The sequence below is a fragment of the Talpa occidentalis genome, unplaced genomic scaffold, assembly GCF_014898055.3.
Source record: "Talpa occidentalis isolate TD23 unplaced genomic scaffold, MPIMG_talOcc4v2.1 talOcc4.2, whole genome shotgun sequence".
Lineage (NCBI taxonomy): Eukaryota > Metazoa > Chordata > Mammalia > Eulipotyphla > Talpidae > Talpa > Talpa occidentalis.
In genome coordinates, this window is record NW_023602073.1 from 24305744 (window position 1) to 24328066 (window position 22323).

The window sequence follows — 22323 nt, forward strand, 5'->3', positions numbered from 1 at the left end:
TAATCAGATCCAATCTCCTAGTCTGGTTATGTTTCCAGTAAAATCTTTGCCCTTAACTATCTCTTAAAACATTAGCACCCAGAAGCAGTTCACTCCCCCACATTCAAAGGGACCAAGGCAGGCTTCAGTGCAGAGATTTATTTCCTGGAGCCGCTGACCCATTTTCCACCTCTCCCTCACGGGCTGCCCCCCACCTCTAGTTTCCCATCTTCCACCACCACTCCATTCCTGGTCTTGGCTGAAAACCCGTATTTATGACTCCAAAGTAGGCCCCTGGTCCTCACCTGGAAAGAAAGACTTTAATACCTGCGATGAGCTGTTCTCCAGTGACATTCCGGTGCCCTCTTTTGTGTCCTAGTTTTCCCTGATACTTTTTCCCAGGCACTTTATTCAGTCCTCACATGATTACATGAGGTAAAAGGCCTTCTACCTTCTACCTTTTAAGTGATCAGAAGTGCAGATCAGTTAAGGCACCATCCTGAGGTGCAGAGTAAGTGGCAGAAGCTGGGTTCAAACAGTCTGGTGAGTGCCGTGTCACTCGTAACAATCCTCAGTTGTGAATCAAGCCCATACCTTTCTTTCAGAAACTTCAAAAAGCATACTTGCCAGGCAGTAATTGTTCAGGGTACAAAGCAGGCACATTGAAGGTTTTGCAAGTAAAAAAACCCAAAACACTGCACCCCTTAAAGGCGAGGGAATAAAACCCAAACAGGTAAAAGACAAAGGGCTGCAAATAAGGTTCAAGACTCGCTAGTCAGGTAAGAATAAGAGGAACAATAGTTGATGAGGAAACAAGAATATTGCAAATTGGCATTATGTGAAAAGTATTTTCATACTGTAAATCTATGCAAGGAATGTTGGATAATGAAACTGGGATACAACTAAAATTCCATTATTATATGAGATCCTGAACAGTATTTTCTACTGCTGTAAACTGATTACAAAAAATTTTGAAATTAACCTAAAAACTAAGCATATGTTTTGACCCCTGACTTAGAAAAATATTTGAGTCTTTTTCTTCTACTAAAGGTGGAAAAGAGGAAACTTTAGGTACAGTTGTTTTCACATTTATGTAAATTGTCCTTTAATTCATCTCACATACCTAATTCAAGTATTCCATCTTATTTGGGGGAGGGGTGTGTAAGGTCAGGAAGACCACAGGGCAGGTTTTCTAGGATCCAGCAGACCGGGTAAAGGAGGAGACAGAGTCCTCAGGGGTTTTGCAGGTCTTTATTGGGGTTCAGCGGGTACATGGCAGGCAGGGGTGCTGGGGGGCTGGGAGGCTGGCAGTCCTCCCAGCCCCCAGCAAATCTTCACTCTATCTGGGCTCTCTGGCGTTCTCTGCTTCTGCTTCGGGCTTCTTCTCTTGGCTTCTGCTTTGCCTTCTGCTGGCGTCCCCGTGACGCCGCCCTTAAAAGCACAGTCTTAGCTCAGCTGAATCCCATCTACCTATGCCCACACCCTATTCCAGGTGCCCCCCATCAGGCATGCATTCAGGACAAGGATCCATCATCTATCCTGATGGCAGGAGGGCAGAAAAGCCTGACATTTTCTTTACCCTACAACATTTAACAATGAAAAACCATGAGAAGAAATTCCATTACTGTGAGGTTTTGGCTGCTCCAGAGTGACCCCACACACACACACCCCACCCCCCAGGCTCCCTTAGAATGTCTTTCGACTATTTGAGCTGAGTAGAAGAGGACTGTTTCATGCCTAAACCTGAGGTTGGGCCCCAAAGAGAACTGGTCTTGCTCTCCTGAATATGATGAGAGTGCCTGGGAAATGGAAAGCCTATGACTCATAGGGCTTTCTGGATCTTGTATGTTAATTTAACAGAAGACCAACTTGAGCTTTGAAGAGCCAAACAAATACCCAGAGGTCAAAAGAGTAGACAAAGGAGGTTTGTGGAGATGAGGAGGGAAAGCAAAAAAAGTACCAGAGAACCAAAGACATCACTGATCAAATAATGGCCTCACGTAGGACCGCCTAAGAACACAATAAAAGACGACAGTGGGAATACTTTATTTATACCATTTATTGATGACAGAGTTACAACTGGAAACAAATAATCTTTTGACTCAAATGCCTTAGTTTACTAAGTGAACACTTCTCTGCAACATAACGTGCAAAAGATGTCCCCTCTCCCCGTCTAGGAGCGCCAGGGTCTACACAGACATCTCAGCAGAGATTCTCACAAGCCCCACTCTGTATCATATGGAGCAATTGTTTTGTGTGTGATTTTATTACCTGTATCTTCTGCATGATGAACCATATTTTAGCCGGACTTCTTGGAACAGATGTGCTCACATGGAAGAACAGTGTTACTTTTGGTTAATGGGTGAGCACTTATCCTTCACTATAAATGATGGTGACAGACAGTTTAGCTTCTGAATATAGAACGGTCTGTCCAATGCTATATTTTTTCGGTAAAGTTTCTTTTTGGTCCTTGATGCCTTAATTTCTTCCCTCTGGTTTTCGGGAAAAGACAGAGGGAGGGGTGAAACATGGACCGGAGACCTCGGTGGCAGACATCTAGCCGAGACCATTTTAACCAGTGATGGAGTTGTCTGGGCAGTCACTTGCTTAGCAGAGAGTTCTTGGCATGGAATTAAAATGGAACTTTTGGGACTCTTGAAGTCTTTGTAAGTTGCAATCAATTGTTTCGCAGAGGTGGAGCTTTTTAGAGATGGCCTAGAACTCCACTTGTATTTCCCAGCATTGCTCCAGTTCCATTTTGCAGCATTTTGTTCCAGGCTGAAAGGACCAGAACTGCTTTTCCTTTTTTCTCGATTTTTATCTATACCCATTGTCTGAAGACTTAAAGAGTCAGAAAGCTTTGGCTGTCTCCCTTTGGATAGAGCTTTGGAGGAAGACGGTCGTTCATTAACTGCCAGGGTGCAGAAGGTGGAGGGCAGCCTTGGCCGCTCTTTTTGTACAGTCAAGTGTTGTAATCTTTCCATTTCCAGTAAACGGGTTATCAAGCGATCAACAGAGCTTTCTGCAGGTTCCATGGTCCCTTTCCAACTCTCAGATTTTGAAAGGGCCAATTTGTGCAAGTCCAGGGTGTTGAAAGGAGGAGGGAGAAAATCAGGATACGGGAATACCTCACTCGATTCCTCTGTGAAAGGCTCTTCAACGGTGTCTATTGTCTCTGGTTTTAAGTTCAGGTCCATCTTTTTAAAATAGCTCAGTAAAGTGTCATTTGCTTTTTCATTTTCTGATAAATCGCTTTCATCTGTTAAATTTTCTTCCACGCTGCTGTTTCCATATTTCAAATTCCAGTTCAGCGGAGAGAAAATGTCACTGTTGATGTCTTCAGTTGAATACAAAGTAAGGCGAGGTTCCATTCTGTCCTTAAAAAAGTCTCCGTCAGCGTAGGGCCAGCAGAGACCTAAAGGCATCTGCAGACTAGGGTAGGAACCAATTTGCTTATCAACTGAGGCACTAAGAGGGTCGTTCATCGTAAACAGCCTTATGGAATTATTGGTTACATTAAAGCCAGTCTCCATTGAAGATTTCTTGAAATCCCTGAAAAAAATGATTTCATGAATGAATGACTTGTTGCCTGGAATGAAAATGCTGTCAAAATGATAACAAATAACCTTTATCAAAGACTGTTTAATGTTTAGTTCCCAGTGACACATTGATCTACCTAGCTGTAACAGAAATGTTAATTTCCTAATATGCCTTAATCACAGTGAAATGTATGCAATTTTGAAAAGTATAGATTGAGATATTAACTGGGCATTCCATTGTCCATTCTCAGGTGGAGAGCAATCTAGTGCCTGAGGGACACTAGACTAATTTTATATATTTATCTTTGAACATATTGTACATACAGTTAAGAAGTCTGAAAAAGAGGCTATCCAGTGCAAACTGAAATTACAGTGAAATGTCTATTGGCCTAGAGTTAGATAAAAAGAGACACTTAGGGGCCTCCCTGGTGGCGCAAGGGTTTAAGCACCACACCATGAAGCAAATCGCAGCTACTGCAGCATGAGTTCGATCCCGGCCAGCCAGGAAGCAACCCACATGGGGCAGCAGATCTCTCCTGTCTCACCTGCTGCTCCCCTCGGCAGTGTACTTCGGTCAGTCTGCCCATTCTGTTCCCCACTCTATCTCTGGTCGATCCTCTCACCCCCCACACCTCTGGCCTATACCCGAGCTCTTGTATACATAAATAAATAAATCTTTTAAAAAAAAAAAAAGACACTTAGAATGTTACCTAATGAAGGTTACTTAATAAAGGGTTTTACTTTAGTCATTATGCTTTTAAGATTTTATTTATTTATTTTTGCGTAGAATTGGGGTGTCGGCCAGAGGTGGGGGGCAGGTGAGAGGATTCACCAGAGACAGAGTGGGGTGTGGAACAGGCAGATCTACTGAAATATACTGCTGCGGGGAGCAGTGGGCGAGAAAGGAGAAGTCTGCTGCACCCACTTCAGTCCCCAGTGAGGACTGAACTCATGCTGCTTCGGAGGGGATCACAGTGGTAATGCTGAGACTTACCCCCAAGACCACCAGGGAGGCCCTATCCATTATGCTTTTTAAAAATTATTCTAATATACAAAGAAACAAGACAATGGCTATTAAAAATTATTCCAGACATAGCCCACAGTAATGTTCACCTGATGGTGCACTTTTGTTTTAGGAGTAGGTAGGAGAGACGTGGCGAGGCAGACCTCTCCTGTCTCGCCTGCTGCTCCCCTCAGCAGTGTATTTCAGTCAATCTGCCTGTTCTGTTCCCCACTGTGTCTCTGGCGAATCCTCTCACCCCCCGCATCTCTGGACTGTACCCCACGTCTTGTATATTCATAAATAAATAAATCTTAAAAAAAAAAAGAGCATGAAATTTGGAGGTTAGAAGACTAGATTAGAAGACTAGTCTTTCATGGATGCCCAACTTCTAACTCTGCCCTTTATCAGGCCCTTCCAGTATCAATAATGAAAAGCTATAAACACATTATTCTGGGTAGTCCCGCAACAACCTCGTGAGACAGGCACTTTGATTTTCTACCTTTTATGGGTAGGGAAACTGAGGCACAGACAGGTGAGGTTTGCGCATCTAGTAAGTGGAAGAGCTGGGAATCAAAGCCATGTGCTGGGACCCCAGGTCCGTGGCCTTGGCTGCTGCCCTTGACTGCCTCAGTTTGTGTTTGCTCCTCTGTCCATGTGATAAAATTGACTTAATTTGACCTCTCATTGAAATTCCTGTTCCCAGCTGAGTTCTTTCCAGTCTCTCCTACCCTGCAGGCACCAGTTTTCCACGGAACATTAGTCACTGGGCTTCCCAGGTTCACCCCTGAAATTCCAGCCTGAGGTGAGCTTCACTGAGCCTATCAGAGGTAAAATCATCAGATTAGGAAATAATTGTTATCAAGGGAACCACCCTGTTGTGAAACTGGGTCAAAAGAGAGGAAAAGACCTCAGGATCGCCATTAAGAAATACACTGTGTGTAAAGGTGACATGACAAGGCTCGATGAAGTGTTAATTTCGAATAACAGTAATTTGTGTTTTTAAGAAACATTCTAGCTGGTTCTAATACACATGAAAATTTAAGAGGGGCCTCCCTGGTGGCACAAGGGGTTAAGACGCAACCTATGAAGCTGTCCACAGCTTCTGCAGCATGAGTTCGACGGTTCGATTCCCCGCCGGCCAGGGAGCAACCCACATGGCGCAGCAGACCTCTCCTAACTCGCCCGTTGCTCCCATCAGCAGTATACTTTGGTCAATCTGCCTGTTCTGTTCCCCACTCTGTCTCTGCTGAATCCTCTCACTCCCACACCTCTGGCCTGTACCCCAGCTCTTGTATGCATAAATAATCTTAAAAAAAAGAAAATTTAAGAACAAAAAATATATATATGTACACACAAACACACCTTTATATATATATATATATATATATATACACACACACACACACTATATCTATCTATCTCTCTATATAAAAGCATTCAAACCCAGGTAAGATCTGAGAAGTAATATACCATAGTGGTGATGAGCGAGAACCAAGCTACTTTTACAACCTGGTTCTACCAGTCATTGATGGTGTGGCCTAGGTGAACTGCCTGTCAGCCTCAGTGTTATCATCTGTAAAACAGGGTGATGGTGACAGAACCTACCTTATAGCATTGCTGTGATCATTCACTGAGTTCAGTGAGGGTTCAATGAATTTAAATTCTTCCACGCACGTGGGAAATTACTTTTCTATTACAATTCCTCTTCCCTTCAAAAAACAGGTCCAAACTCTATCCATCTTAACACTTCTTGTAAGGGAAGTAAAGGCTTAATCACCCATGTCCCGGTTATCTCTGTGGGGTCTGCCAGTCACATGCCCTGGTTAAGGGCAAGTCTCTGTAATCTCCCACTATTTGTACACAATGCTTTTTTCTTCTAGTTGTATTCGGTTCTAGAATTTCAGACGAGTAGTTATCGCATCTGTAGTTGACTTTGTTTTAGTCATTTAGGGGTTCACAAAAATAAGTAAGTACGCGCTCACCTGTTCTCTGTGGCACTTCCTTCGTTAAGAGGATAACCCCATAACTGAAATGACCCTTGTTTACTATTCTGATAAGAGAAAAACCATGGACAATTTAGTGACTGCATGGATTTCTAAACAACACTTTACTAAGAGTATGATGAATAAATCCCCACCTGTGTTATTTTGTGAGCAGGCTCTGACAAATTAAGGTCTAGCATCATTTGCTCTATTGGAATTTCCAGATGGTTCTATAAAGCAGAGGAAACTTTTGAACACAACATATCTCTGCTCCCCTATTCTTCTAAGAATGTACAGTTCTTGTTCTAACCAAGAAATATGCAGTCAAATCCTTGGATACTCCTCTTTAATCCACACAGACGTCATTTGTTTTTGCTGGCTTCAGCAGCAATGACTTTAATCATTAATACTAAGTGTAACCTAATGAGTCTTGAATATCATGAAAGACTGTCTTTCTTCTAATAGGAGGTATTTTATCTTTTGATCCAAAAAAGGTAAATGAAAGATAAATTTTCACACTAATAATAATATGTTAAACATTTCAATAGCTTTATGATATCTTAAGGGCCGAGACTACTTCCCTTTTTGCAATCTCTAGAAAACAATATTTTCACTATCTACAATGTTAATTTTCACTTACAATATTGTTATATTAACTTAATATAATATTAATTGAATAACCAATTTGCACCCCTGGAAAACAGTAAAGGCTTTGACTTGCTTAAAGAACTCTATAGAAGGGAAATGTAAAGTTTAACTTTGAGGAAAGAAACTTTTTTTCAAGAACATATATACATATAATGTTTAATACTGTTTTCTGTATTATTTAAAACCAAACATTTATCCTTACCTTGTTAATTTTGCCTGAAAGAATGTATATGAAAAAATGACAATTAATAATTAAACAACACTGGTTATATCAAAAAGCAAACCCCCTTTAATATGAGCAGCTATTCATGTTGTAAATATAAATCTCCATGTGTTTACAATTATCGGTGTAAAGATATCTAGAGTTTCTTACCACCTGCTGCACTCTCCCTTCCAGGGAGGTGGTTTTTATTTTCAGACACAGGTCCTTCTGAATCCAGGCTCCAGTGAGGTAAATTCTAAAACAATATTCATTTTAAGATAATGTTAAGGAAAGTTCAAACTATGCATGATGTTACATGCCCTTTGGGCAAAGGATGACAAAAGGTACAAGGCCCCTCCCTCCCGTAAGGACAGGCCAGCATTTCCAAGGAGTGGGCCATGGCCTCTTATCTGACCTATCAGCTTTTGACAACATAGTGCAGACATGGAAAGGCTCTTACAATAATTACAGTTTCATTCTCATTTTCTTAAAAGTCATGGCACACAGATTTCCAAATTAGATGTTTAGGAGAGAATAAAATGTCCAGTTCAGGGTATTCCTGGTCCATAGGGTACATTCACTAAATTTTCTGTATCTGAATACCAGACCTGAAAGCCTATAAAATTTTTCCATCAACCAAAGAAAACCCTCTCATCGTCACATCATCCTTGACGCTGATCAGTCCCCGGCACATCCTAGACTCCAGATATTGAGTAACTCTCAGGAAATATCCCAAAGAAAACCCCCAAAGGAATGAGAACGGTGCTAAGAAAGACTGGGGGAATTCTGGAAACTGTGCCGAGCACTCTGGGAGGGAAATATGGAGTGTGTATAGAAGAGGCTTGTAATAACTTATCCTAGAGAAGGGGAAATGATGAGGCAGTTTAAGTAATTTTTAAGAAGTGAACTCTGTTGTTTTCTATCTCAAACAAGAAAACCCCTTTATATATTAAACTCTAACCAATATCCAAATGAAGTGCTAGGAGTTCAGTATCAGCTCTCCACACTGAGGTGGAACAGGCAGAAATGAGCTTAAAGTCCGTGTGGAGATTTAGTTGACCCGCAAGGAAGTTGTCTCCTTGGAGACAAGAAAGGGTAGTTGAACACTGGAAGATAGGCCACAGGTGATTTTCTCTGGAGATTTTTGAAAAATAAGTAAAGTTCTCTGCTCCCTCGGTACAGGTCTAGTCTCTACATGATACTCACTGGGGGAGCCTTTAAAAAATAACAGTTGAAAAAAAATACCACAGATTCTGATTCATCAGGATTAACGTTAAGTTCCACTTATCTGTATTTTTAAAACCTCCCTGATAGATTCTCAAGTTTCTTTCAGTCATGTAATCCTAGCATGCTCAAGTACAACATAACATGTGAGAGAACTAGTCTTATATTAACAATAAAACTAAAATCATCAAATGTGGAAAGTGGCAAGCGAGACTCAACATCACATGTGGTGTCAGCTAGACTGCAAACTCCCGAATGGTTGGGGTGGGTTCCCCTTTTCAAGAGCCCATCTGCCTTACCAACATTTTCCCACAAAACATGTGTGAGAAGCTTTAAAAAGGTAAATACTGCCTGATTGATCAAGTAGCATCTTTAACAAAACCCAATTGCTATAGGAAATGTTGGCGAATTAGAGAGGCTGGCTAACTTTTGCTTTGTGAAAAGAAAGAAACTTTCTCTGTTTCATATGTTCCAAGAGAGGACTCGGTACAGACCTCTGGCAGAGAGAAAGCAGCAAGGGGCCTCTGCAGAAGGGGCAATAGGGGAGCCGCTACCCAAACACTCAAGTTCAACAGCATCTGCCATACCTCATGAGAGATGTCTGAGGCCCGCAGGTTGGTGCCACCGGTCTCCCCGTTTCTTCTCCCCATTTTGCTGTAGCTGGTCCTGTGTTCCCTTAAAATCCTATACAGGTTGTGGGACAGGCACATGGATGGGTGAGGCACAACATTTATTTAAGAGAAAACATGAGCTTTGGCTCCCCAACTAAAGGAGGTGAAGAAAATGCTTAGGAAGCAGGGGAGGGGCCTAGGAAGGCAGGCTGGGGACAGCATCAGGTAGTCAACCAGCTACTCAGTCAGAAAATGGGGGCAGAGAGGGCCCAGCCAGTGGGAAGATCTCCTGACAAGATTAGGAAATGCCAGGGTGAGAAAGGAGACATCAGGCAGGAGGATAAAATACAAATTAGACAAAAGACAAGGAATTCTCTGGAACTTACCACAGAGGGCTAGTTCTGTCCCAGGCATTCAAAGCTTCTGGATTGCGGGATGAAAGCCCCAGGCGGGCCCGCGCCCCAGACAGTTCAGAGACACTAACAGGCCCTCAGGAGCCAACACCGCTTTCCAGACCAAACTATCATGCGCCGCCTCCGCCCACCCCGGCCTGAGGTAAAAACCATTGAATCTCTGGCTCTCAGAAAGACTCGCACATGAAAGCCACCGCAGTCATCAGCTATTTTCTCAACGTTTACAATTTATTGTCTGTAGGGGCGGGTGGTGCTGAGAAGTGGGGCGAGGGCTAAGTTGGGCGGCGGCGGGTGGGGGGTGGGGGTGGCGCTCCCGCTTCGGCTCGGCTGGGGGGGGCGCGGGCGGCTGGGGGGGGCGGGGGCCGCGGCTGGGAGGGGCCCGAGAGAGGGGTCGGGCCCGGCGTGGGGCGGCGGCCCGGAAGGGAGGGCCCGGGACGGGGCGGCCACTCTTACCCCGTGGCCCACGTGTCGTCCCCGGCGTCGTCCCCGAGGGCGCCCCGAGGCCCCGGCGCCTCCGCGTGCGGCTTGGCGGGCGCCGCGTCCGGCTCGGCCTTCCTGCCGCGGGGGACAGGGAGGGCAGCGCGGGCAGCGGGCCGCGGGCGGGCGGCCGGCGGGGCCCGCGGGCCGGCGCGGGGGTGCCCAGGGCGGCCTCGCCGGCGGCCGGGCCCCGCGGCCGCGGTCCTCGAGCGGAGCCACCCGCCGCGGCCCCGCGTTCCACTGGGGCCACCGGGTACCGGCGCCCGCAGGCGCGGCGGCCCAGCCGCTGGGCCCGGAGGGGGTCCGCAGGCCTTCGCCCCCGGACGGCCGGCGCCACTCGGCCATGGCGGGCGGGGGGTGGGGGGCCGGCGCTGGGCGTCGGCGCCTTCCGGGGCCTGACCTTGACCCCGAGCGACCCAGCGGGGCCCCGCGTGGCGCCGGGTGGGCCCCCGGCCGCCAAGGCCTGGCCCGCCTCTTCCTCCCCAGGGCCGGGCCAAGCACCGAGGGTGCCCTGCCCGGCGCTGCGCTGGACTCGGGGCTCGACGTGGCCAAGTTCTCGCCAGACTCTGGCAGGCCACATGGGACGAAGGGGCGCAAAGGGAGGCGCCCGCTGACAGTGCGCCCGCCACGCTCACTTCTAGGTCAGGGGCATCGCTTGATGGTCAGACAAACGAGTGTGTTTTGTTTTTGAGGTTTTTTTTTTCATCTAGGATTCACTTCAGACCAAGGGAGGCCAGTTTTGCCCTTCGAGTATCTCTTACTTGGATAGCGTGAGGTAAGTCGGGGTGAGGATGGGAGTGGGGATAGGGTGGATGGGGTAGGGCGGAGGAATATATACACGCATACTGTTGATATAACATATGCATTACGATATGTATAGAATGTATGTAAGTAGTAAATATGTGGGTATTTACATGTTTGTGTCTGAGAATCGAGCTCAAGTCCATGTAGGTAAATGAATAGTAAAAATGCTTGTGGCGTGCACCCTTCATAATGAGGTGTTGGTATTTGAAGAAAATGTCTGGGGTCTTTTGCTGATGCTTTTGTTAGGTTGCTGATGCTCAGTTAGGTTGAAAGCCCAGCTGGAGAGTCAAACCTCCCCGGCCCACATGTGTCCTTTAGTGGTGTCCTAAATGCACTGGTTCTTAACATTTGGTCGAAGGGGATCCCACGTATCTTTGAGAATTTCCCAGAAAAACACATACAGATACACCAGATGCTGAAAAGAATTTCCAGGGTTTCTCAGATCTTTGCTCCCCACTCCCAACCCCCTCTGCCCAGGGATGTCTGTCTCCTTCCTCTGTGTTTCTGTTTTCCTCTCAGAAAGGGCTCCCTGACTTCACTTTAGAGAAGCCTTAGCCACCTCACTGCATCTCCTAATACCGGCTGCAATTCTCTGGTCCTTGCGGTCTGGTTTATTTGTCCTGTTTGCTTTTTTGTTGTCTGTTTGATGCCACTAGAGTGTAAAACTCTCTGCGGGCATGGGCCTTGCCTGTCTGGTTCATCCTGCATCTCCATCACTGCCTACCTGCTAAGGTTCCTAGGAGACAGGACAGGTGAGGGAACAGGAGGTTACCTAGGCCCTTGGAAGATGGTCTCTGGGGCCTCTTCTACTTTCCATTCTGTAGCTCTAAAACACAGACCTGTTCGTTTGTGCTCCGAAGGCCTAACAAGTAAAGTCCACATTCTTAGCCAGGCCTGCAGCCAGATTTAGAGGCCTGCACATCACCTTTCCTGGGCCTGCTACATGTCAAATGTGTCAGATGTTGCATGACTCCCCTGAGCACCCTCCTCCCTCCCTCTGCCATGTTAAATCCTATGCATGTAGATCTAGTTCACTTGTCTTCCCTGACACCCCAGGGAGAATTAATTGATCCTCTGACATCCCTATTTCAGGTTATATATAAATGGTTTGTTTATAATTTCTCATTCACTGTCACATAATTATTCAGTTATGATATTTCACTCATAAGCTTTCCAACACCTTCAAGGCAAGACCTGGCCTGTTCTAGTGGAGTGCCTGGCACAGGATAACAGTTACTCAATAAATGTTTGAATTAAATTGCTCCAAGAATAACATCACTAGAATATATGGTGTATGGTGTGGTGACTATCATCATGCTGAACATTTTCTATAGATGAACCATTTTTAAGACTCGTTAACAGCACAATGAATTTGATACTGCTAGTTATTCTTATTTTAGAAATGAGTAACCTGAACTTTAAAAATATTCAGTGACTTTTCCCAACTTACAATTACTTGAAAGATAGTACATTGGGTAAATACTGGGATCCATGCCTTCGCAGCTAACACTTTCTACAGATATGTCTAGCTGGGAAATGTTTTGTTTTTCCTCTGGACAGGAACAAAATTTATGTGTGCATGAGTGGGTGCAATTCACCTTTCTAGCTTACATCTCCATCTTCCTGGTTGGGTTTCTGTTTCTCTCTTTTCCTTTTCTTTTAGAACTTGATCTGATTCCTGATCCCTCTGAAAATTGTCATCCATAAATACATCCTCTCAGATACTTTTTTACCTTGACAGAATATATTTTGAAAAACCTTCCTTTCTGGTGACCAGGCTCACTGGACTGTTCCTTTCTCTGCAGGCCTTTTGTAAGCTTGACATCAGTGTCAAAGTCAGGCCTCCCTCACATCCCTTGTTGAATTAAAACTTGGAGCACTGCAGGTGTAAAATTAGAGTGGCAGCAGAGTCTGTGTGGGGCACATCCCGCCTATGTGGTCAGGAGAAAAGTCCAAGGAGCAGAACTAAGTAGGAAATGTCGTGCATCCACGTGAAACAGAAGGGAAACAACTAAGAGAAGGATGATCTCTTCAAACCCTCGGGTCTGGACTGGACCCAGCCTGGAGAGTAAGGAGTCAGGGGACAGTGGGCCGTGTCCCTTGCAGCTCAGGTCAAGTTCTAACATCAGTCCTTGACCTGAGAGAATGCTCCTTCCTTCTAAGGCCTGCTGGGATTCCATTTTCAGTGGTAGCCTGAGATTTGCCATACTTTAATTTTTTTAAATTTATTTATTTATGCATACAAGAGCTGGGGTGTAGGGTAGAGGTGTGGGGGTGAGAAGATTCACCAGAGACAGAGTGGGGAGCAGAGCAGGCAAATCTACTGAAATGCAATGCTAAGGGTAGCAGCGGGGAGACAGGAGAGGTCTGATGCGCCATGTAGGTCAGCTCCCTGGCTGGGGTTTGAATTTGTGCTACTGATACTGTGGATAGCTTCACAGTGCTGTGTTTAACCCCTTGTGCCACCAGGGAGGCCCTCCATTCTGTTTTGTCTTCAGTCACAGCCAATTATATTTATTCTTGATTTAGAACTCTGTTTCTGTGAGCATTTACTTTAAATATCCTAGCTCTCTGTAGAATTCCCTTTAAAGAAATCTAAACAAAAATATTTTTAGTTTGGAGTTGTGTTTTTGGTTTTAGAAATTAACCTTTAGTTCTCTGCTTCCTTAGCAATGCCTTGCTTGGGAGGATAGAAACACTTTCTTGCAGAAACACAAGAAATCTGGTTTAAAATCTATTCCCAGAATGAGGGCTTTCCTGGTGGTACAAGGGGTTAAACACAGCACTGTGAAGCTATTGGTAGCCACTGCAGCACGAGTTCGATTCCCAGCCAGGGCGGTGACTCACATGGTGCAGCTGACCTCTCCTATCCCCGCTGCTCCCCTCAGCAGTGTATTTCAGTCCCCACCCCCAGCTCTTTATGCATAAAATACATCTTGAAAAAAAAAATCAAATAAAATCTATTCCCAGAATGAATGTGATAGTGCTGTACACGGATATGCTTCCCAGAGAAGCTAAATGCGTCGATGAGTATATTCTGCATCTGTTGCTGCTGCATATGCTGCGGCTGGTACTTTGCATAAATTCTCAATCACGTGTTTCCACCTTTGATTTTTTTCTGCAAGACTTGATTTCTGAGCTTGCATGGCTTCCTAAGTCTTCCTAGCCCTCCGGGTGCCCACAGCCCTATTTTCCTTGCCTTTATATCATAAATTTCCTTTGAATATTGTCTTGAGTTTCAGGATCAAAACTTACTTTCTGGTGCCAGGAAAGCTGTGGCTGGACTCCTCTTTCTGGTAGCTGGGCGCCTGCTTGGCACGGAACACTCTCTTTAGAACGCTCTCTTTAAGAAACTTGGAGATGATCTTCTCCCTTTGAACGTTGCTGAACACCTTGCCATCTGGAAGCCAGCTGATCTTGTCACATCCACCATGGCAGAGGGGAAGGTGCTCCGGAGACACAACAGCCTTCTTTGGAACAAAAAGACAAAGAAAAAGGACTTGAAGGACATGTCTGTTACCCAAAAGTCAGGAATAAGAGACCAACCTAACTAGAAAAACAACCCAGGTCTTGCTGCTGCTATGCTGTGGGATCAATTTAGTTAATAACACTGCTGGCGCCTGAGTGGCCCGGCCGGCCCTTCTTAGCAACTCATTGTCACTATAAGGAAAGCATCGCAGGCTTCAGGCTTTGGAGGAATCTTTCTCACCTTTCCTGGCGAGAAAATGGTACTCTCACAAATGCCACTTTGAAAAGGCACATATATTTATTGCTCATTGAAGTCTAGACATGGACATATGCAGACTGGAAAAGCAAGATATAAAACGGAAGGATGGGTTTCATCCAGGAACATGGGGGTGGCTGGCTGCTGTCCAGATCACACAGGTCTCCCTTCTCCACCCTCAACTCCTGTCCCTTAACAGTGTTCTCTCCACACCATCAGCAGAGGAAGTGAATGAGATGGGTTCCTTGAGGAAGTGCTACCCACTGCAAAATCAGATGATTTATTTAAAACTAAAATGGAATCATTCTGGGGCCTCCCTGTTAGCGCAAGGGGTTGAGACACAGCCTGTGAAGCTGTCCACAGCCTCTGTAGTACGAGTTCGATCCCCGGCTGGCCAGGAAACAATCCACATGGCGCAGCAGACCTCTCCTGTCTCGTCCGCTGCTCCCCTCAACAGTGTACTTTCATTGATCTGCCTGTTGTTCCCCGTTCTGTCTCTGGTGAATCATCTCACCCTCCCGCCTCCCTCACCCTACACACACCCCTCTGGCCTGTACCCCTGCTCTTGTATGCGTAAATAAATAAATCTTTTTTAAAAAGGTAATCATTCTGGCTTGCTTCAGATTTCAACCAAGGACCATAAACTTCAGAGAACTAGCTAAAAAAATTCCATCAACTGCTATTTAGAGTAATGACTGAGAAACATAGGTGGATTACAGTGTGTGGAGAACCACCTTTTAATAGCTGATTTCCTTGGCCTGTGGACCAAGGAACACATAGTTTGCTCTTTCCTAGTTGGGTCCTATAAGGATTTAAACTCCTAAACTCAAGGTGCTTGGATGGAAGTAGCCTCTGGCTATGAGAACATTCTACCCCAACCCTCCCACCAATCCCTTTCTCTCTGAAAATCTCCTGAGATGTTGAGAACCACATTATATTTAAGAGGTCTGGGTAGTTCTACAACTTATTTCAAAGGAATTCCTTTAAAGTCTACCTTTTCGTTTATTTTTTAAAGTTTTATTTTTTAAGTCTGCTAACTGAACATTAAGCCGTGAATTTTTCTGTCTCCTGCTCTTGACGCTGTTGTATTTTATGAGCTAATCATGATTGATACCGAACGCCGACCTCAGTTTCCCTCAGCCAATAAAAGAAAACAGAGTTTGAGGAAAAGGAAAGTGATTTAATTTGTTGACAAATGAGGAGGGCAGCAGACTCATGTCTGAAAGACAACCGTCCTGCTCTTTGGCAGAGGGCAGGGGTATTTATACAAAGGGGAAAAAAAAGGGGGAGATGGGTGAGGGCCTGCAAAGAGGGGGTGATGGGTTGGCACAGAGACAGGTGGGTACCAGCTTGCTTTTTTAACACCCTTTTCCTTGGAATGCAAGAAGACAAACCTGTCAAACAAGGGGAAATTGCAAGAAATATGGGAAAGACAAATTTGTTAATGCTTATCTGAGAGACCAGTCATTTGTAACTGCATCATAATGGCCTTGGCCAAAGGTTTTAAGTCTGGTGAGCAGCTGGCAGACTGGCTTTTGCATTGCTTGCTGTGCCCACATGACTTTCCCTATTTCTCAGCACTTGCAAAGTGATTACCTGCCAGTTCATGGAGGAGAGATGAACCTGCTGTGATGAACCTGCCTCAGTGGCTGTGCCTGTTGCAGGAGTGGCCACGGTAAACCTTACTATTGGCATCTGTCCCCAAATGTGGGAGTAGTTCTTGGCAGCTTCTCTCTTGCTTGGGGCAGAGCTATCAAATTTGGTGCTGGTGGAGGATTATTTAGAACTTGTGCTGGGTTCTGCTCTGGGTCCACGATAAAGAGTGGCATCCAGCAGGAAAGCTAAGGCAGGAGCATTTTGCTTTGTTTACTTTGTCTCCTCGGTGTTCATTTGCATAAGAGGGTAAGAAGCAGCTTGACTTTTTACCTGTGTTAATCTGGACATTTCCTCAGTTTTGGACGATGAAGCTTTCCTCAGTACAGCTCAAGAACTATGCTGATGTAACCACTCTCCCTCAGGGCCTAGCTGGTCTGTGGAGCTTAATTATGTACACGGCCTCTCTTAATGCCAGGTGGGAAAATAACACTGGATGAGTGCTCACCAGGATTCCTTCTTCCCTTTAGGAAATCACTCTGTTTTCCTCAGACATTGTCCGTGTCCAACAGGAAAGTGGAGTTTCTATCTCAGATCCCTGTCAGACTTGGCACAGTATTTCCAGTGTGGCTGATTTCCCCTGGTTTGAAGTTGTAGGATGAGCACTCAGGATTCCAGGCCAAGATGTGAGGTTCATTGTGACCCTCAGATTGTTCAGCCACCAGAGATCCAAATATAGATTCCTTGCTATCTTCTTAGAGATGGATGAAAGTGGGGGGACAGAATAATCGCCAGGGACACCACACTTCAAATTCTTTCTGTGGACTCTCCAGTTCCATGGGTAATCATGGGGACCATCAAGAAAAATCACACCGTACTGAAACTTCCACTGTTGGACACGTTCAACACACCGAAAAACTATGACCATCCTGAGGTTCTGAGACACACCTTCGAGACACTCTCTAGCCTGCACAAGCTGCTCCCGAATCATCTATTGGAAAAGCTTCATTCCTACAAGAGTGAAGAGGACAAAGAAAATGTATGTGCTTGGAGGGTGGGTGGGAACCCCTTGTGTCAGCATATACTTTCTCTTGGCACAGCCTATCTGTCCTTTCAGCCATGAATAAGTCCTTGAGACCCAGGAGCCCATCTGGACTGATTTTACTGAAGGGACCCATTTTCTCAGAGATTACTATGGAATTTACCCCTCTGCTAACCTCACTATCATGGCTCCTTTTTGTTATTATGCTATTTTACTGAGGTGACATTGGTTTATACCACTATATATAATACAGAGGTGTAGATTCACATCTCTTCAGATGTATGTTACCACACCACCCCCACCTCAGGGCACCCATTGTCCACCACCACAGTCCATTGGGTCTCCCCCCACTCTGGTAGGCTAAATTCTGTCAAATTTCTGCTTGCTTTGTTTCTTTATTTTCTTTATTTTTTAAAGATTTATTTTTTATTATACAAGAGCTGGGGTATAGGCCAGAGTCATGGGAGGGTGAGAGGACTCACCAGACAGAGCAGGGAGCAGAACAGGCAGATGGACCGAAAGCACTGCTGAGGGAGCAGCAGGCGAGACAGGAGAGGTCTACGTCACCATGTGGGATTCTCCCTGGCCAGCCGGGAACCGAACCGGCATTGCAGCGGCTGCAGACAGCTTCACGGCACTGTGCTCAACCTGCTGTGCCACCGGGGAGGCCCCTGTTTCTTTATTTTCATATGATTGATTTTGCTTAGTATCATATACCTTCCATTTCCCTTCATGTCGTCACAAATGTCAAGAATTCATCTTTCTTTTTCATAGCTGAGTTGTATTCCATTGTGTATATGTACCACCACATCTTTATCCACACCTGTGTCTCTGACACAGGTAGTGTCCATAACTTGGCAATTATAAATAGCCTCACCATTATCTCTCTCCTTTTATTCAACTATTCTTTTGCGAACCAGAAATACCTGTTGATCTTCTTTAGGCAAAGCATACCAATAGCAAGATAGAAAGGAGACTGAGTGGGAAATAATCACTAAAATTGCAATTTCAGACTTGGATTTGAATTTAAGGTGAATGAGAGAATGTCCAGGTTGAAGGTCAGGATTTGAAGTTTATATCTTTGCTCTACTTCCAGCTACTCCTTCCTTGTGTTGCCAGGATTATACCAACCCAGGGAGAACCGGACATTTCCCCTGAGGATTATAAGCCACCTTCATTGTTTGCAATTTGGAGTCATACTGTCCATCTGCCACTCCAGAAACTTGTTGGGGAAGTTGATAACTGGAGTGATTTGCAGAATGGGGTGGAGCCTGCCCTCTGAGTTCATACTTAAATGAAGGACAAAGGTACATGATAGCTACCTGAGTCCATGAATTTACAAAGCAAATAGAAGCTGCTGGAGTGATCACAGAGTGATTAACACACTGTGTATCGTACATGTAGGAAGGTATGTATTAGGATAATGATTTTAAAGCATTATGGCAAATTTGGCCATTTGTATTCTGATTAATCTCTAATCCCTGAATCCACATAATTGTGAATCAGGCCCAATATCCAGGTTACATAAAAATCATCAAGAAAAAGATAAGCAACTTAATACACCTGATAACTATTATAGACCCGCAATTCACAACATGAAATACAAATCACCCACAAACATGAAAGATGTTTATGCATTCTGGTGAAAGACAAATCAAGGAGATATTTATTTGTAGGTCATCGTACTGGTCAAATTTTTATTTCATTTTTTTTCTCTTAGTATCTATTTTTAATTAATATTTTATTTTATATAATTCTTACATCATTTTCCATTTTTGCACAATGTATGCATTATCATTTTGGTTTATAGTCCCCATACAATTGCACCCCCACCCCCTTATTTTGACCCTAGTCCTTCCTCTTTCCTTCCCTCCCCTCTCCCCCTCCGTGGTATGTCTCTGTTTATAGTTCCTTGTTGATTTTGATTTTTACTTTGTATTAGTCTTTTTCCTCGTGCCTTATTTAGGTTTTCTAAATTCCTGCTATGAGTGAGACCATCCAGTATTTATTTATTTATGCATACAAGAGCTGGGGTACGGGCCAGAGGTGTGAAGGGTGAGTGGATTCACCAGAGACAGAGTGGGAACAGAACAGGCAGATTGACTGAATTACAATGATGAGGGGAGCAGCGGGCGAGATAGGAGAGGTCTGCTGCGCCATGTGCACAGCTCCTGGGCGGGCAGGGATTGAACTCATGCTGTAGAGGCTGGCGATAGCTTGACAGTGCTATCATCAACCCCTGAGCCACCAGGGAGGCCCAAGAATGTTTTGATGAAGGAAGCAATGGATTGAATTACAGGGTGGCCCAGCTCTTTGTCTCATTGCAGATGGGCAACTTGGTGGGGGTCACTGAGGCCAAGATGTAGCAGTGGATGTGACGCAAACGCACAGTGTGGTTAACGTCCTCGAAGATAAAATAACCGTACCATCACTTGCCATTAGTTTACAAATCATGCACAAACTACACAAATTACCTTCAGTATTTATAACGGGGACTGGCACATCTGTTTATTCATTTGCTTGTTCATTCATTCCTTTGCTGTGCCCCTATTTGCTGTTGCCGCGGACCAGCACAGCAGTGAACGATGAGGCCGTCTCGGGACGGTTAGCCCTAAAGGTCACTGCAGGGGAGGTGCAGCAGCTGTCAAGGATCAGGCTAAAGTGAAAATGTCCCTCAGTAATATTGTTGAATGAAGGAATATTAACATTAAATAGCAGTTCTCAAATGGCATAAACATTCTCTCTCAAGGTAACACCAATGTGGATGTGGGCAGGAACGCTGAATTGCTTATTCTATTCCTAGGTGAGGATCCTGAACTCTCTGGATTAGAAAGAGTCTTAAAAAGACATGAGTATCCAAAGGAGATTAACCTGAGCCCAAAGCCGAGCAGTATGCCCCTGTGGCAGAGAAACATCATGAACACTGCAAACCGGAGTAAATGCCAGAAGAGCACCCCCAATACTCCAATGTCGGCGATCGTCGTCAGGTAGGTGACCAGCTTTTGTCCTATACATACTTTAGGAGATCACGGATTCTTCATGCCTTCGCCAAAAATTGTGGTCTTTGAGATACATGTGGTCTTTGAGGTACATGTGGTCTTTGAGGTACATGTGGTTTTGGGGTACAGGGCAGCCTGGAAACGAGCACTGCTCTCTGTCAAAGCCCGTGAGCCCCATTTTCACACCACTGAGCATCTGGAGGAGCCCTTACTGGGAGAGAACTGGGGACAGGAGCAGTTGTGTGGGCTCTCCATGGGCAGCTGCGTTCTAGTGAGTGAGCAGAGATCTGGGGATGAGAAGGAGTGCCCTGGGAGAGGACCTGACCACTGGGCACTGGGGCTTTTATGCTTCAGGATTCAGGAGGCACCCCCCACCCCAGCATGCCCAGGGCCTAGGTTAACGAGCACGAGTGGGTAATTTGGGCATTATCCCGCGACTGTTAGGTTGTACACTGAGAGAAATGGGAGGTGTTGCAAGAAGGCGGCAACAAGGTCTGGCTTGAACCCTCTGCAGCAGGGTGGCCAGAGGAGAGGTGTGGCCCTGGGACCAAGTGCTAACAGCGGTGATGTGGAATTGGCTGGACTTGGCTTTCAAAGTTACAAGCTTATGTTCCCTGGCAAATTACGTTTGCTTGATTGATCCACTCATCTGTTTTGAGGCACTTAAGTTGTTCCCATGTCTTGGCTATTGCAAATGTAACAGGTGGTCCCAGGAAAAGGTGAGGTTCCAGGTTCCCTGCCCCACCCAGGTAGGGTGGAGCTAAGCAGGGAGGAAAAGCTGGAGAGGAGACTGGAGAAGGGAGGAGGAAGGATGGAGAGTAAGGAAACCTGGAGGAGGCACCTGGAGCAGACGTGTGAAGAAGCCGCACTTGCTTCCTGGTCCTGGCCTGGTTGGAACAGATGTGGGTGAGAGACCCGTGGGGAGTTAACAATGGCAGCTTTTATCTTGGCTTTGAGTTTTTCTTTTCCTCCCAGACTTGTCTGACTGTTTCTCACCCTTTTCTATGGGTCCCCGACGGAAAGTGCTTTAGACTTAGGCAACTTTCCGGCCTTCCTCAGGGCCAACCCTGTTTGGCTGGACATTTACCCATGGGGAATGGGTAACTGGGTGCTTGATTTGGAAACTGTATTGTCTTTTCTGTATTGCACACTAATTGCATTAAAACTTTCTATTAAAGTTCTATTAGAACTTTCTATTAAAGTTCTTATGTTTTGTCTTGATGCAGCGGACGGTAGAACCTTTTTAGAGCAGGCAGGTTTGGAGGTTCTGGGGTGTCCCTCTTCCTGCCCTGTACCAGAAATAGTGCTGCAATAAACATAGTGAAGATTTCCTTTCAAATTAGTGTTTTGTGTTCTTTGAGCAGATTCCTTGAGTAGGATTGCTGGATCATATGGTAGATCCATTTTAGTGTCTTGAGGAACCCGCCGCTCTCTTTCCCATAGGGACTGGACCCCCATCTACACTCCCACCAACAGTATCTGGGGTGGGGTCCTTCTCCGCATCCTCACCAGCACTTTTTTCTGGCCTTTCTATTTGGGCCATTCTCAAGGGTGCAAGATGGTATCTCACTATGGTTTTGATTTGCATTTTCCTGAGGGTGAGTAACAAAATTTTTTCTTGTGCCTGTTGGCCATCTGTGTCTTCTTTGGAGAAGTTCTTATTTAGCTCTTCTGCCCATTTTTTGATTCAATCATTTCTTTTTTTTTAAAGATTTATTTATTTATGCATACAAGAACTGGGGTGTAAGCCAGAGGTTGGGGGTAGGAGGAAAAGGACAAAGAGACATAGTGGGGGGCAGAACAGGCAGATCCACCAAAATACACTGCTGAGGGAGCAGCGGGCAAGACAGGAGAGGTCTGCTGCATCAGGGTAGCTTCCTGGCTGGCCAGGGATCGAACTTGTGCTGTAATGGCTGGAGATAGCTTCATAGCACTGTCTTTAACCCCTGTGCCACCAGGAAGGCCCCCAATCATTTGTTTTCTTTTGTTGAGTTAAGAACTCTTTGTATATCTTTAATATCAGTCTCTTGTGAGATGCGTGGTGTGAAAATATTTTCTCCGATTCAGTAGGGTGTCTGTTTGG

At 45.3% G+C, this 22323-nt stretch overlaps 1 protein-coding gene and 1 long non-coding RNA gene across 6 annotated transcripts; one reads left to right on the forward strand and one right to left on the reverse strand.

Annotated features, from left to right (window-relative positions):
- Positions 1-2020: 2020 nt before the first annotated feature.
- On the reverse strand, positions 2021-16526 carry FAM217A (family with sequence similarity 217 member A). 4 transcript variants are annotated; one of them, XM_054698429.1, is made up of 8 exons: positions 16203-16521; positions 14138-14352; positions 9165-9261; positions 7525-7609; positions 7354-7367; positions 6659-6733; positions 6504-6571; positions 2021-3531 (listed from the first exon to the last, which is right to left on the reverse strand). In XM_054698429.1, exons 1-8 carry the CDS (start codon positions 16299-16301, stop codon positions 2325-2327), a joined length of 1860 nt encoding a protein of 619 aa, XP_054554404.1. In that variant the 5' UTR covers positions 16302-16521; the 3' UTR covers positions 2021-2324. The 4 variants fall into 4 exon arrangements, with proteins under 4 accessions (XP_054554404.1, XP_037375091.1, XP_037375092.1 ...); XM_037519194.2 differs by lacking the exons at positions 14138-14352; positions 16203-16521 and adding an exon at positions 10055-10156; XM_037519195.2 differs by lacking the exons at positions 14138-14352; positions 16203-16521 and adding an exon at positions 9575-9837.
- Positions 9124-15575, forward strand: LOC119251922 (uncharacterized). Of its 2 annotated transcripts, none has more exons than XR_005126652.2 (3): positions 9124-9191; positions 10789-10853; positions 14119-15575. It is a non-coding gene; the product is annotated as an uncharacterized LOC119251922 (long non-coding RNA). The 2 variants fall into 2 exon arrangements; XR_005126653.2 differs by having other exon boundaries at positions 14125-15575.
- Positions 16527-22323: the final 5797 nt, after the last annotated feature.